The 16,217-nt window shown below is 32.6% G+C and overlaps 1 protein-coding gene across 5 annotated transcripts in view; it reads right to left on the reverse strand.

Moving 5' to 3' along the window:
- Nucleotides 1-16,217, reverse strand: part of Usp25 (ubiquitin specific peptidase 25) — a 126,143-nt gene that overhangs the window by 25,201 nt on the left and 84,725 nt on the right. For 3 of the 5 annotated variants that reach the window (XM_063224725.1, XM_063224724.1, XM_063224729.1), the window contains 3 exons: nt 7,989-8,128; nt 2,804-2,917; nt 873-968 (listed from right to left, as the gene is read on the reverse strand). In XM_063224725.1, coding sequence (XP_063080795.1) covers nt 873-968; nt 2,804-2,917; nt 7,989-8,128 — 350 coding nt within the window. The remainder of the gene's footprint in view (nt 1-872; nt 969-2,803; nt 2,918-7,988; nt 8,129-16,217) is intronic. The other 2 variants (XM_063224728.1, XM_063224727.1) reach the window with 1 other exon arrangement.

The following is a 16,217-nucleotide window of genomic DNA, read 5'->3' on the forward strand; positions in this document are numbered from 1 at the left end:
GTTAGGAGATGATCACCCTAATTTTAAAAATTAAAAAAATTATTTATAGATTCAAAGCTGCTACACACAACTTTTGTTTTGCACTTTATGCTAAAGAAAGCAGAAAGGCAGGTAGCTTTTTGAAGACAAGGCTGGATGACAGGGAAGAACTAAAAATTAAAGGAAATTTTAATGTTAAAAAGGGTTTATATTAATTTACTATAGTGACTTACACTTCAAAAAACTTTTTAAACACTAAAAGGGAAAAGCGATATTTTTAAGATATTTGATGTATCTAAAATGACAATACATATATGGCATTTCATCCTTCAAATATATAAAAAATAACATTATAATCAAAATATTATAAAGTTCTGATTATCAGAGGAGACAAGATATGATCACACGATGCATTTGCTTGATGGTCATGTGTCTTGAATTGAGCAGGATATTAAAAATTTGTTACAGCAAAAAATAAGAAACAAGAAATATATGAATAAGTATCAAATGACAATAAAATTGAGGAAAAATATCGTAATACTGACCAATAGTATGAACAGTGGAGAAAATATAAAGTATTACAGATTCAATTAATCTTTTTCAGTTCACATTAAAACCCTTATTACCTTCAAAAATAAAATACAATTCAGATTTCTGAATCAGAGTGACATTATCCTTATAACTCAAGAAAAAATGTTTTAGTTTTCTTGAATTGTTTAGATTGAAAGAAAACGAATTTTGGATATGTATGTTTGTATAAGACAACATTATCAGGAGGCCATGACTAAAGTAGATAAAGTTAAATTATACATGAAACCAAATTTAATTCAAAGAAAACATTTTAAGAAATTTAATTTTAAAAGAAGAGAAGAAAATAAAAATGTGAATTGTACCTTAAAGAACCCTGCTTCAGGACCACACCTGTCATACACACTCCTGGATTTACCTATCGCAATGATAATACCTTGCATATTTGGTGTCATCATCATCTGCCACAGGGATTTAAAGTAAAAATTTTTCAAGAATTAACATTAAAAGAACAAAAACAAATTATTTCTTTACATGCAAATTAAATGTCTTTGTTTTCCACAATAAGTCAAACGCTGCATTTTTAAAATTGCAAATGTGCTCTGACGTGCATCTTTCAGAATCATCTGTACAGGGGCACAGCTGGCTCACAGGTGCCTTTGTGCAAACTGCAAAAAGGCATCCTCTAAACAGAGAATTTTTAAGAAGTCACCCTCTCCCGGATAAACCAATTAGAAAGGTATGCTGCCCTTTTAGCACACTCTTTACAAAAAAGCAATACTTTTTTTTCAACAATTAAAAAAGACGCTCTTCCCCAAGAATTGTGTGGAGTTCAGGAAGAGCTCAATTTTAATTTCATTTCTGGGCCCTGGCTAAGGAACCCTGCACAGCCCTGTACAATCTGTACATCTGTATGCAGCAGCCTTGTATCTATATGATTTATTTCTAAATTTCAAGGCACATGCACTGTTAAACTGTCACTTTAATAAACAAAAACAAAACACATAACTATGCCAGTAACATAAATACTTGAACAAAGACAGTGTTAAAGAATTAATCACAATTCTTCTTTAAATAGCAAGAGATTCACTCTTGATCAATAAATTAATATGCACACTAAAAAAACATGCCAGTTTCCAGAATCATAAACAAGCCAACATGGCTATAAAAGTTAATTAAAACAATATAATGCTGTTAAGTACTAAAGCATGTATTTGTTTTCAGAATAGCTTACGATTTTTAGCTGTTTACATTTAAAAGTATCTAAAAAAGGAAGTAAGACAAGACCTGTAACGTACCTAACATTATCTGCTTTAAGAAATCTGTTCCCAGTTCCTATTTCAATAATTTATTCATTAATTATATGCCATGTATTCTTATATTGGCATAGTGACATTAATGTTTTCACAACACCTCTGATTTTAGTGATGATTACATAATAGCAATTATAAACAAGTATGGAAAAAATATTCCATACACATACATTCAATTCTCATCTATTCCAACTAATGACAGAATACAAGATTCCTGTCCAATCATCTCATTTCCCTTAATAGGTATGGCCTTTTTTACTGGTACTACTCAGAAATAGCTTTACTGGGTTTCCTCCAAATATAGAAAAGAAAAATCTTAAGAGTATAAAAAGAAAAGTGGAAAAAGTGAAAATAATCTGATGGAGCAAGACACTAGAATATTTTCATCTGGATTCTGAAGAACACTTGCCATAAGACATAAAAATGCCTCTGTACCATTAGAAAAACTAAGAGACGGTAATAAATCAGTGAACAAATAAAGAATAAACAAAATGGAGGTGTCATAGTGTGTAAAAAACAGATAGACACTCAGTAATTTTGATGAATCATTCCCATTTACTGTCAAAGAAACTGTTGGAGCAAAAATATCAATTACTCATCTTACAATTATGTTGTAGGATTTCCTGGTAGCACACAGTGGGCAAAGTATAATAAATTACTCAAGAATACAAAAGAAACTAACACTTATTTTTAAATACAAAAAATTTCTGCTACATTAAAAAAATCTTATTGTAATGTATAAATGGATACTCTAGATATAATAACTTCCAAATATAAAATTATTCTTTTGACACTTATTAAGTTTTCTATATAAGCTTTCATTTAAATTCAAAGTTGTTAGTAAGTGGTAATTTCACATCACGAGTGGCAAACCTGTGTGTTATGCAATGACAGGGGTTAAGTGTGAGGGTGTAAGCATGCCAGAGTACTTGTATTAAACAGCAAAAAAATAAGGATGGTTCAGAGCACTGTTATAAAGGTACCTCGTCATCATATCCCCCCTCCTTTGATTCAATCATAAATTTCCCTACATGAGGAATCGCCACCTCTACAACTTGCTGGTTGAAAGGTGGTTGACTTACAGTATTTTCAGGTTTCTGCAGAAAAAAATCATTGGTATGAACATTAGGAGAGAGAACAAACAGGCACATAGACTAAAATCTCTTAAAAATACCTGCATTTGCTAGGTATAAAGTAAAACCTCTACAACTGAACAATAGATACAAAAGCATTAATCAAATAGTAATAAAAAATCTATAACCTTGGCTCTTCATATCCCAAACATTTTTATTAGTATATGTTTATAGAATATAGTGATTACTTTCATTGTGGTGAGACTATACACACACACACACACACACACACAAATTATGCATCTTAATTCTTTTTATTCCCCTTCCTCCATTTCAAGACATGCTTGCAAAGCTCTCTCTCCAATACCACTTGTGTTTCTTTTCTGCTCTTTAAATTATTTATACTCATGAGCTTCTCACATAAGAGAAGTTACATGGTATTTAAGCTTGTATATCTGATTTAACTTATAGTCTCAAGGTGGATCTATTTTCCTACAAACACTTTGAACTTATCCCTTACATCACCATAGTACTCCACTGTGTACAAATATCGTATTGTAAATCCCAAACACTTTAGTTTTTTACCAACTTTCCACAAAATATTCTGGACTTTACGTATTTAAAAATAATAAATAGTGAACTATGTTTCCTATTATAGATGGTATTGCTGAATGTATTAATTAAAAAGAATTCCAAGAAATTCAAAAGGCTTTTTTTGTTGCTATTGTCTTTTGTTTTCTGTTTTTTCAGACAAGATCTCAGTATGTATCGTAATTCCAGCTGGGGTTGAACTCACTGTGTAGCCCAAGCCAGCCTAGATTCATGGCAATCTTCCAAGGGCTTGGATATAAGCATGTGCCATCACACCAAGCTCCAGGAAGGCTTTCTTGATGTATCAATAAAAATAAGGTTATGACTTCCTCCAAACCCAGCAGAGTTTTAAGGTTTTCTCATTTTATCCTTCTTAGTAGTCAACTGTGTATTCAGTTAACATCCATACATTACTGTGTTTAACTCACTCTGTATGGCCTACAGAATTCTAGTACAGCATGTATATCTTTTACGTAACCAATGAACTCTTACTGAAAATACCTAAAAGCTGTTGGCAAGTGACACCCCTTATTAACAATTCAATTAGATTTATTCCTTTTTATTTATCATTGTTAACAAAGTCTACAAATTCCATTAATGCTTACTAATAAGAGTACAGATATGAATCCAGAAAAATCCATTCAAAAACACTAATATTTTTGAAAACCTGTTCAAATTTTAGTCATTATAAATAAATAGCATATCCACTATTTATTAATCAATGTCAAAATACTGAAGGTACTTGAAAGCAGCTTGTGTACTTTCAATTTACATACTTCCTCAAGGTTAAATTTTGATTTTGATATAAAAGATGGTAATTTTAATATAGCCATTTAAAAAATAAAAATAAAATTATTTTCATTTGAAATACAAGTAAATTTTAGTAATAAAAATATTTTCTAATTTTTCAGACATACATATTCTGAAAGTTTTATTAATACAACAGAACTATCAGCCAAGATTAGTATTGCCCTGTTTTTAAAATTTATTTATTTGTTTTTGTCTTTTTGAAAAAAGGTTTCACTATGGGGTTCAGGCTGGCCTTGAACTCACTTTTCAGCCCAGGTTGGCCTCAAACTTGCAGTGAACCTCCTTCTTAGGGTTCCTGAGTGCTGGAATTACAGATATGCAACACAGCACCCAGATTTTTTTTTCTTTTTTTTTTTTTTTTAAAGAAAGAGTCTCATTAGTACTCTAGAACGTTCCTGAACTCACTATATAGTCCAGACTGGTTTTGAACTAGTAATCATCCTGCTTTAGCCTCCAGAGAGCTAAGATTACAGACAGGCATTTGCAGTCTACTTAGATTTTCTGTCAAATGTTTTAAAAAAGATTTCCTTACTTCACCCAATTTTTAAACTAATAAATATTTCCTTGGAGTAAAGTGGATGATTAAAATTAGAGCAAATATTTATGAGCCTTTCCAGTTACTCTTGACGAGTTTCACCAACATAAAGCTGATTAATTGTAAGTATGTAAGCTGAAAAAGGGAAGACACTTTAGCTGCATTTAATAACAGCATCAATCCTCAAATTTAGATATACTATGTTAACAAATATTTTTTCACAAAGTAGTTAAAAGCTTGCTGAAATAAAATATATATTTATTTAAATTTGCATTGTTTCAGGCTTCAATGAATACATTAACAAAGGTTAAACTTGAAAAGTTGAAAAATACGTTCTTTGGTTAATATGGAAAAATAAAATTCTGTATGAAGAATTTTATGAACTGCCTGAAATCCATTAAGCATATTATTTTTTTTTTAAAGTGGTGACTTAAGGGTAGTTAGAAAGCTGCAGAGTGATAATCTCTCTGGCCACATTTAACAGGCTACCTCCTAATCTAGTAATTCAATTAAGCGGAGTCCATTCTAAGAAAACAGTCTGATATTTGGCAAAATTTTACCTTTAATAGCCTTATTTATAGCAATGTATAATGGATAAATAAGAATTTACTCAGTGGAATAATACTCATCCATTACATAAGTTTTTTAAGAGTTTACAGTATATAATGGAGGAATCAGCATAAGGTTAAGTAAATACAAGAAGGCAAGGCAAAACAAAAATTTCATATTCAGTAGTAACTCAATATAAAAATCTGAAAACTATGGTTTAAAATAATAGTGCCAAAACTCAAACCAACATATTGACAATGATTAACTTTGAGTATTAAGTGGGACTAGGCATGACTCTTTCTACAAGTGTGCTTTCCTATATTGTATTATGTAAATATCCTAATACATTCGATTTAAAGTTAGGCATTCTTTTAAAAAGCACACTGCCTAAACATCTGGAGACTGTCTATGGTTTCTGTGATGCTAGGTTTTCCAGGGAACTCTTACTGTAAGGTGGGAACTTAATTTACTATGTATTTGTAAAATGGCTAGGATGGAAGTAAAAAGATGGAGAGTAGCAGCTACTACATGCCATGACTGCCACTTTATAAAACAGTAATTTTCAATAAACCTACACAATCACATCTATCTTATGGAAAAGAGAAGTGACACTTAGGAAAATTAAACAATTTATTCAAAGCTGCACTACTAGTAAGAATTAAAACCAAAATTCAAAAATACAGAAATACCTGATCTTAAAGTCTGAAGAATCTCAATTTAGCTTTTAATATATACTAAGTTTAAATATCAAAACATAGTATGATGCAGTTACTAGGATCCTCTGCAACGGACCAGGAGACAAAGAATCACAGAACACTTTTTTTTTTTTTTTTTCAGAGATAGGGTCTCACTATATTGCCCAGGCTGGAGTGCAGTGGCTATTCACAGGCGCGATCCCACTACTGATCAGCACAGGAGTTTTGACCTGCTCCGTTTCCAACCTGGGCCGGTTCACCCCTCCTTAGGCAACCTGGTGGTCCCCCGCTCCTGGGAGGTCACCATATTGATGCCGAACTTAGTGCGGACATCCGATCGGCATAGCGCACTGCAGCCCAGAACTCCTGGACTCAAGCGATCCTCCCACCTCAGCCATCCGAGTAGCTGGGACTACAGGCGCGAGCCACCACGCCCGGCCACAGAACACTTTTGATGGCAAAGATTAACAAAATTTAGACATGCTGCAGATTGCACAGACGTGGGGCTAAATGTAGATGCCACTCCAGAAAACAAGTACAGTGGAAAAAATGTATGCTGTTTTTCTATCATCTTCTCTCTCTGCACCCTCTTTTTTCAAATAGAGATGAGGTACATTGCTAGTTTGTAAGATGATATCCACTGTAAGAACCCTAAGTAATCAAAATTATGTTTTGATTTCCATGAATTTCAATCACATATAACTAACCAAACTAAAAAATATCATGACTCTAGAGTAAGCTAAGTAATGCTTTTGGTTTTCTGACACCAGCTTGAAGGATTACATTTAATAACCTTGACATTCTACCAAGCAAAAGTACAAACTAAAGCAAAGGTCCTACAAACTAAATTTTATATGGAGAAAAAATATTTCATTTGCACCTAACTCCTCTGTCCTTTCTCCTTCCCTAGGTTTTCTTTTTCCCATCTCCCAAATAAAGCAGACTTTCCAATTCCATTAAGCAAAGTATTTTCCAGGAGTAGCTTTAGAATTAGCAGATGTTCACCTTCGAGTACATTCATAATGTCCTAAGGCATTTGAAAATTCTAGAATCATAAAAAAATCTATTAAAATTCATAAATATTTTTCAAATTGGAAATGAAGGTATAATTTTTGCTTGATATTTAGTTCATTAAAACATAACAGAATATCACACTTATTGGATATTCTGGTTTACTAAGGTCTTACATTAACTGCCTCATCAGCAATTAGATTACTGCTAAGACTAAGTTCAAGTATTGGGCAGAAATTATCTGTTGTAAATAGATTAAATTGGTTATTGAATAACCTGAGAGTTATGATATAACTGGCTGACTTTAGTTTTCTAAAGAGGAATCCTCAAATATTAAAGGACTTACCTTAAAGCCTGCATTGAGCTGTATAAGCTCACCAGTTAACAAAGTACTACAAAAAATGAATGATGTTTCAGTACCAAATTCTTTAAGTGGTATCCACATCCTGTTCTTTGAGCTAATACTCTGTAATCTAGAAGACCTAGCAGTCTTATTATTAAAAATATTTCACAGAAAAATGGCAATTGTATCCTAAATTCCTAACTTCTAATGTAATATTACAGATGGAAAGAGAGAGAGAGAGATGGGGAACAGGAGAAATAGTGTTAAACTTTGTACTTCTTTTAAATTCCGAGTCTAATGATCTATTCAGCCTATAGTCATTATTCTTCAAAATTCTCTGACAAGAAGATAGAAACCTTATAGAAAAGAATCTTTAAAATTAGAAGCTTAAGGTATTACAGTCCAGGTACAAGGCAACTTGCCCCTGTTCACCCATCATATTCATGGCAGAAATGTTACTGGACCTTGTCTTTCCTGACTCACACAGAGTAGCTCTCCATTAAACTGCAGGAAAAGTTGTGAGCACGGCTATGTTCAAAGAGCCAAAAGAAAAGTTCTTACCGACTGCAAAATTGTTTCAGGACTTTTATCTTCATGCTCATGTGATGCCTTGGTAATTATTCGAATAGTTTCTTCGTTCAAGTGCTTTGAAAAATCACTTCTTGATGGTTGCTCTAGATATTCTGGTTCTTCTGCTTGTGCTTCAGAAGAAAAGAATCAATTGCATAGCTAATATAAATCACAGTCTATATGAAGATGATGTTTTTCTAATTCTCAGGTTATTCAATAACCAATTTAAGCCTTCTATTTAAAGTATAACATATCCTTCAAGATATGGCCCCCAGAATTTATAAAACAAAATAAAAACCTAAAAACAAAGATGCTCAAGTAATTATCACATAAGTACTCATTATAGTTATGGTAAAGAATTCATAATAAATTTTTCTTGTGTGAAAACCAAAATCTCATTTTGGAAAATCATCAGGATTTTACTAAGAAAAGATTTGGTTTCTGTAACTATCATGGATGGGCTTCCACAAAGAGGACAGTAACCTTTTTGACCTGACAAGCCTTAACCTTTCTGAATCTGCTCTGATAACTAAGTATTGTTAGAGGAAAAACAGTAAGTTGGTAAACTAGTACCACTATGAACAATACCATGCATGTGAAGACTTTTAAAATTTTATCTTCAATTCCTATGTTTTTAGCTCTTGACTTTTATATCAAAGAATAATCTAAATATCACTGAGTATTTCATAGCTCACAAGGTTTGATGTCAGTGGCCTTCTGCCTCTCGTCAACATTTCCTTGTACACTTTGTTCAAAAAGGTCCATACTCAGCCTATTTTTATTCCTCTAGTACCCAGAAGTTTATCTTCCAATCTTTGGATGACATGCTCTACCCGTTGCTTATATGTTTACTCTCTCTTACTTTCTCATCCTGGAACTTTAACCTCCTTTTCCTTAAATATCACTTTTATGTAGAAGTAACACTATCTAGAGCAGGACTTCTCAGTCTTGGCATCATCAAGGTTTTGATTCTGGTAAATTTGTAGTACAGAGGGGTATTCTGTAAACACCAACAACTATCCACTACATGGCAGAAATACTTCTCTCCAAGGTATGATAACCAAAACTGTCTCCAGTATAGCTGAATGTCTCCTAGAGGACAAAACCAGGTGAGAACCACTGTTCTTGAATAATTTAGACTTTCCTTTTAAACAACAAATATAAATTAATTTCTGTTGTATTTATTTAAAGCACACATTCCTTGCTAGACTATCACAATTTCATGAACAGAGATGCCATCTCTCTTTTGCACTGTTAACACTGCAATGAATAGCATAAAACAGGAACACAATTTATGAATTAATGACTAAATTAATGAACAGATATGAAGACTAAGAAAATAGTAAAGTTTCTATAATGTTTCTAGATTTGATCCAATTAGTCTTTGCTGAGCTACCTAGTAAGACACAAGAGAGCTACCCTTATCCTAACACTTTATTGAATTTAAAAATCCCCATTGTAAAATATTTTAAAAACTACTACATTTTCAACACATTTGCATATTCTTTTATTTAGCCAATAAATTTTAACTGGCATCTAACTATGTGCCAGGCATTAGACTAGGCATTAAGATTCTAGGGATGACAAAACAGCAAAGTTCATTTCCATAAAGCTTACAGTCAACTAAGGTAGAAGTCAGTAATCAAACAATCACACAGAAAAAAAAAAAAATGTGACAATATTGAAACAAAACGTTTTGGAATATAACAAGGATGCTATGATGTGAGCAACTTAGTTTGTGAGATCAGAGTAAAGTGAAAAAATTGAAGGACAAATGACTTGTTTTGCTAGAGGAAAGATTGAAGGGCCCAAGTGATGAGACTGGGCTAAATCTGAAGAATAAACAATGGCTGGAGTACAAAGTGAAGAGCAGAGACACTGCACAAGATGATACAGACAGGGTCAACACAATAATAGACTTTAAGTCACATAACTATTTTTTAGGCCAAAAAAAGTGAGTAAAATTTTAAATAATATGCCAACATGGTGCATTTAAATCCACCGCCAGAGGGGGGCACGTGGTAGATAGCTAAGTGGTACAGTATTTGCCTAGCATACACAAGACTCTGGCTTTGACCACAGGTATAGTAAGAAAAGAAACTATTCTGATTATGTTTTGAAGGATGGAATAGAGAGTCAAGTAAAACTTGCTATCAGTGAATATACTGGAAGTTACTGCAGCAATATAAAAAAAAGATGACTGTACTTTTGGATAACAGAAACAGCAATAAAGGCAGAAGTGACTAGATTCAAGGTATATTTTAATGCAAAATTTGAGAGGATGCACATGAAAATGTTTCCAACTTGCTTGTTTAAGTAACGAGGATGGTAAGGAAGGAAGTAAAATTTTCTGTAAGGAAAACTAGAGGTAGGAATACTTAAAACTTCGTATTAAGAAACAAGAAAAGTAGAAAGTTAAATGGCTCATATTGTGTAACTTTAGACTGGCTGAAATATATACTCAGTCCCCCTAAATGGCAAATAAAGTAGAGAAAATTTCAAGCTATTCTAGCTTAGCAATGTATTTGTTTGTGGAAGGTTTTGTGTAGGTGGCTTAAACCAGCTGATTCAGGGCTTAACAAAAGAAAACTTTTTGTTAATAAAGTTTTTCATTGTGTTTAACCACTCTTCATCTCTTCTGACCATAACAGAAAATGACAATCGCTGACAATATGAAGTGAATTCAATGTAAGAATCACTTCATCCATCTAATCTGCCATTGATCTAAAAAGCATCAACACCTAGAGTTCATGTAAAATAAGTTCTTAAAACTGAAAGTAATTTAAATTAATACAGTCAAATCTACCTTAGGCTACTAGGATCAAAATTTTCTTTCATCTAGAAGTCAGTCTAAAAACCTTAGTTTTTCAAATGATTTTGAATCTCTTACAAGATTTTCAAAAGGTTTTGCATAAATGTCATACAGAAGTTATTTTTTTAGAAGAAGTTTTTTCCTATGTATACAGGAAACTTATTTGAGTGGTGTTACAGTCACAGTCTGTATATTTACAAAGATTCAACACCCTTGGAAACTGAAATAAAAATCTCGAACTGCGTTACCAACATGTTCAAGTCGAAGTTGTTTTCAGTACTGTGCTAGGTGTTTATATACTTCATTCATACCAAGAAATCAGTAAAATCAGGTAAATATAACCTCTGTTGTAATACAGTGTACTAGATACAATAAACAAAATATATACTTGCGATAGCATTGCATATTAAATTAAGACTTTCTGAAAGAAATACCAAAAGGTTCTTGGATTTGTAGAGGCATTATTTTGAGTATGAGTAAGATGACTCCAAGCAGAAAAAATAACATATGCAAAAACATTGTAAAGACAGATAAAAAAAGATTAATACAATCCCTGTTTCCAATGACTATCTGCACAGAGAAGCAAATCAAAATATTAATTCAACATAAAGAGAAATTTGATAAATGTGACAATGAGAATACAATGTAATGATGTAAAACAGATTTATAGCAACTCTGGAATCAGAGGAAGATCGTAAAGAATGGGCAAAACATCATGAATACGGATCATAAAAGAGCATTTTAAGATAAAGGATACTTTACAAGGAAAGTTATGATGATAAGAAAATTGCACAGATGTAAGGAAATGGTGAATCAACCTAGTTTGGATGAAATATTAGTTACTCAAAGAGAAATAGTCTTGGAAGAGTAACAAAAACAGAAAAATCCTCTTAAAAAAAGAAAAAACAAGCTTTGTCTTCATTTTATCAAAATGAGTAAAAAGTTTACTAGACTAAATGCCTAAAGTGATGAAAATAGTTCTTCCTACTATCCAGAGGTGAATCCTGTTAATATATTTTGTATTATGTATATCCAGACTTTATCTGCCTATGTATACGTTTTAAAGATCTGCATAGTTTGTAACAAATAAAAATTTTTCATTTCAATATAATCTTTATGTTGAGTTGTCTTATATAAACAGCACAATACTATTTAACCATTTCCATTTCATTGTTAAAAATAGTAACAAAAGACTTGGTATTAAGGATATATATATATATATATATATATACACACACACACATATACTATAAATAATAAAAATATTATTTATGTATATTTATGTATCTCCAAGGAGTTTTATATTTTAACTACATAAAAATTTTACCACAGTTAGGTCTTTACAGATGGTTGAAACTTAGTATGAGGACTACACTTCTTCCTGGATTTATCCTATGTCCTAATTAGCACTTTATATACTAAATAGTCTCAGTCTAATGTACTATATTGGCTATGATGTGGAAAACCAGTGGTGATCTTCCCAATACTTGTTAACCTTATTTCCTGGAAGTCCTCCTTGATCTCGTATCATCTATATACAGCTATAAACTCACAAATGCACTAATTTCATTAGGCCCAGTTCTCCATAGAGGTACCTAATACATTTGCACCTAAATTATCTCTCAAATTATTTATTTGCTGAATGAGTAGCTCTGAGATTTTCCCAATCAGTAGCTTCTTTATAGAGATATTTTTAGACAAACTGCATATGTAATGTAGTGGCTTCAAAGACCCAGCATTCTAAAGCTATTCTGAGTTGGTTACTTTTGTATATATTTACGTTGAACTAAGGGATTGAAGAGGTTTGGGGCTGTTTTAGTTATATCTACCTACCTACCTACCTACCTATCTATCTGTCTATTTATCTTCTGGTTATGGTTTTCAACATTTTAACAAGAGGGTCAATTCAACCACCAACTGAGTCCTACTAAAATGTAAGGATCTGTTCTTAATCAAATAAAAAAAGAAGAAAAATCTTAAATTTTCACATATTTTACCTTGGTATATTAATGGGTCATACTTATTTTACCATCACACTGAAAGAGATTCAAAGAGGACTGTTTGAGAAATATGCACGCCATTCATCGTAGAAAAGCATCTGAAATCAGTAATTCTCTAAAAGTAGCTTACAGAGTCATGCCAGATCCTTGCATAAAATCATTCACTGTTGCAACTTGTAAGACTTCACAAATTCCTCGGTAAAGCTCTAACTAGTCTCTGAGATGTGAAGAACAAAGGCTTAAACAGTTAAAATTACTTCACAATAGTGCGCCACTTTCTTATCGCACACTTCAATCTCTAGCATCCCTAGTATAAATTACTCTGCTTGTACTTTAAAATCATGCATACTCTTACACTAAGGATCACCCCTAGGAAACTCATTATATCTCCATTGGCAAAGAACTCAATTTAGAAAACATTCAAGGGCAGTCACAGTGAATTTGGGGGTTGGCAAGCCCAAAGGCCTCTGCAGGAGGATGATGTCACAGAGGGGACAAGTGGAGCAAGAACAGCACCAGCTCAGAGATCTGCACCAGCTCGCAAAAGTGCCAGGGACCCCAGCTATCCACTTGTCTAGAAGAAACTAGAAACATGACAAGAAAGAAAAGGAAGTCGCCAGCCTCCAACCCAAACAGTACTGGCCCAAGAGAAGTAAACACAGAAGAGATCTGGAGTTGTACACTTGCAGTTTCTGAAGAAGCAGCATCTGACATAAAGATCTTCATGACATTATAAAAGAACTCAAAACAGAAATACTTATACAAGTAAAGGAAGATATTACAAAAATAATAAAAGAAATGCTAAGCACCTCCCAAGAAGACACAAATGGAAGAATGGAAGAGCAGAGAAGAAGGATGGAAACCTTTGATGAAAAATATTTTAAAAAATCTAAAATACATGAAATAGATTAAAAGGAATTACCAGGAAATTAAAAACTCCATTCAAAGCTGGCAAAACTACTTGAAAGAAACTAAAGATAGACTATCAAATCTTGAAGACAGGTTTACAATGTGTGATCATGAAAGGAAAAATCTCTTAAAAATAACAAGGAATCAGAAAATAACAATACAAAGACTAGAAGATAACATGAGGAACTATAACTTAAGAATAAAAAATATGAGTTAACAAAATATGAGTAAATACAAATAAAATACAAAGGCTATTTACAGAAATAATTAAAGAAATGTTACTCAGATAATGAGGCATAGAGAACTCCAGTCAGCTATACCCAAAACAGATCTATACCCAGACATATAATAATCAAGATCCCAGAAATTCAACACAGGAACAGAATATTAAAAGCTGTCAGAGAAAAGAAACAGATTACCTATAAAGGAAAATCCATCTTAATCACGACAACTTCTGAGCAAAAACCATCAAATCAAGAAGACTTGGAGTGAAATATTCCAAGCACTGAAAGAACCTCCAACCCAGACTGATGCACCCTGCAAAAACTGTCTCTCAAAATTAATGGAGAAACAACATGCTTCTATGTCAAGGAGGAAACGGGAAGTTCATGCTATGAATAGTGCAAGTAGACACTCATGACCACCAATCCAACCTTACAAAAAATACTGACGGACATTCAGGGGGGAGAATGGTTTCAGGAACAGTGGCAGAGGTGCTCACTGAATGGGGCGGTGGAATGAAGGGGAAAAATAGACAACCAATGGCAGAGATGAGGCAGAGAAAGTTGGCCATAATCGCTAACTCAGATGGCCTTAATACACTAATAAAAAGAAACACAGGCAGAGTGGATCAGGAGATAGGATCCATCAATATGCTCTATCTAAGAAATATAATTAACCTGAAAGAGGGTTTATGGACTGAAAGTCAAAGATGAGAAAATAATGCTTTATGTGAAAGGAAACCAGAAAAAAGTGAGGTAGCTTGCCCGTCAGCTAAAGATTGGTTGGAAAGACATAATACTTTTATACAATGCATTAACTGCTCAACTATAAGGAGGCTCTTGTAGGTAAATGGATACAACTTGAAATCAAGCTCAGGGGTAAAAAGATTCAGAATCACTTAGGTAAATAGCAAGTTGCCTCGCTAATCTAAAAACTAAAGGAGTTAGTGGGATACAAAATGTACAATGTACCTGTGAAAGTGAAAGGGAAGTAGTAGTCTAAAAAGGGAAAGCAGAGGACACTGTTAATCTTGCATCATTATTTGAAACCCATGTTATTTTCATCACTGTTTAGTTATATTCTGTTCCAGTTTGTCTACTTGCACTAGCTTTGAGGGCATAAACAGCTATTCCAAAGATAGCAGGATATACTACAGTAACCATTTTTAATTTCTTATTAACATAATCTGAAGCCCTGTATTGCTTTCACTGCCTTATTTTGATTGATTTTACTTGAATCTGTTCTGTTCAATCACTGTCTTGACTAATTTGAATCTGTTATGTTTGATAGTGCCAAGTCTGAGAGTATAAGCAACTACTCTGAAGACAATAAGATTCACTATGATACCCATTCTGGTTTGACTATTACCCTCTTTTGAAGTATTATAATGTCTCCAATGCTGTGTTTTTATTGATTTCGTTCTGTACTGCTATGTTCGATTTTATTGTGCCTGATGATATGGGCAATTCTATTGAAAATAACAAGAGACATCATGATAATCATCGTAAATCACCTTGTGCTGTGGTTTTAAACCATGTACTATGTCCATCCTTTTGTTCTGAATGTCCCCATTTTGGTTTTTTTCTCACTTTGTTTTATTCTTTTCAAAATAAAAAAAAAGAAAAAAAAACATTCAAGAGTATCTACCATATATCATTTTTATACTAATTGTAGGAGAGATTTATTCCAGGTTTTAAAGAATCTGAGAATAGTGAGGATATTAATTCTTTCACTAGATCTTACTCTCACAACCTAATTTTACTTTCCTAGATCTTTTTTTTTTTTTTAAACCTTGTGTGTAAGACCCAGAACCAGCTCTGCTTCCTATCCTGAAATTTAAGAAATCTTATGGAATATATATCATAATAGTCATAGTCACTTTTATCTAATTATTCCTACCCTTGTTTTTGTATGCTTCATATATATATTAATGTACCAATAGCATTATACATATAAAAATATACATGTATAAATACATACTTAATACAAATCTGGATATGTTATACATGATGTAACAAACTGAAATGCTTTTTGGATAATGAGTAAAGTAATAACTCAGAAAAGTACTCTTCTCTCCTTTAGAGTAACTTCAACCTAGAGGCTGGCTGACCAGAGGTTTACCTTCAAATTATCATAAGATCTTTTAAAAAGTATATGTGTGTGTGTATATAAATATATATATATATATATATATATATATATATATATATAGTCCTGCTAAGTCTTAGATAAGTATTTTGGTTTTACTCAAAAGAAAAAATCTCACTGGTAATTCTA

This window comes from Cavia porcellus, unplaced genomic scaffold (genome assembly GCF_034190915.1).
Source record: "Cavia porcellus strain 051 isolate PalLab524CR breed Dunkin Hartley unplaced genomic scaffold, mCavPor4.1 scaffold_15, whole genome shotgun sequence".
NCBI lineage: Eukaryota > Metazoa > Chordata > Mammalia > Rodentia > Caviidae > Cavia > Cavia porcellus.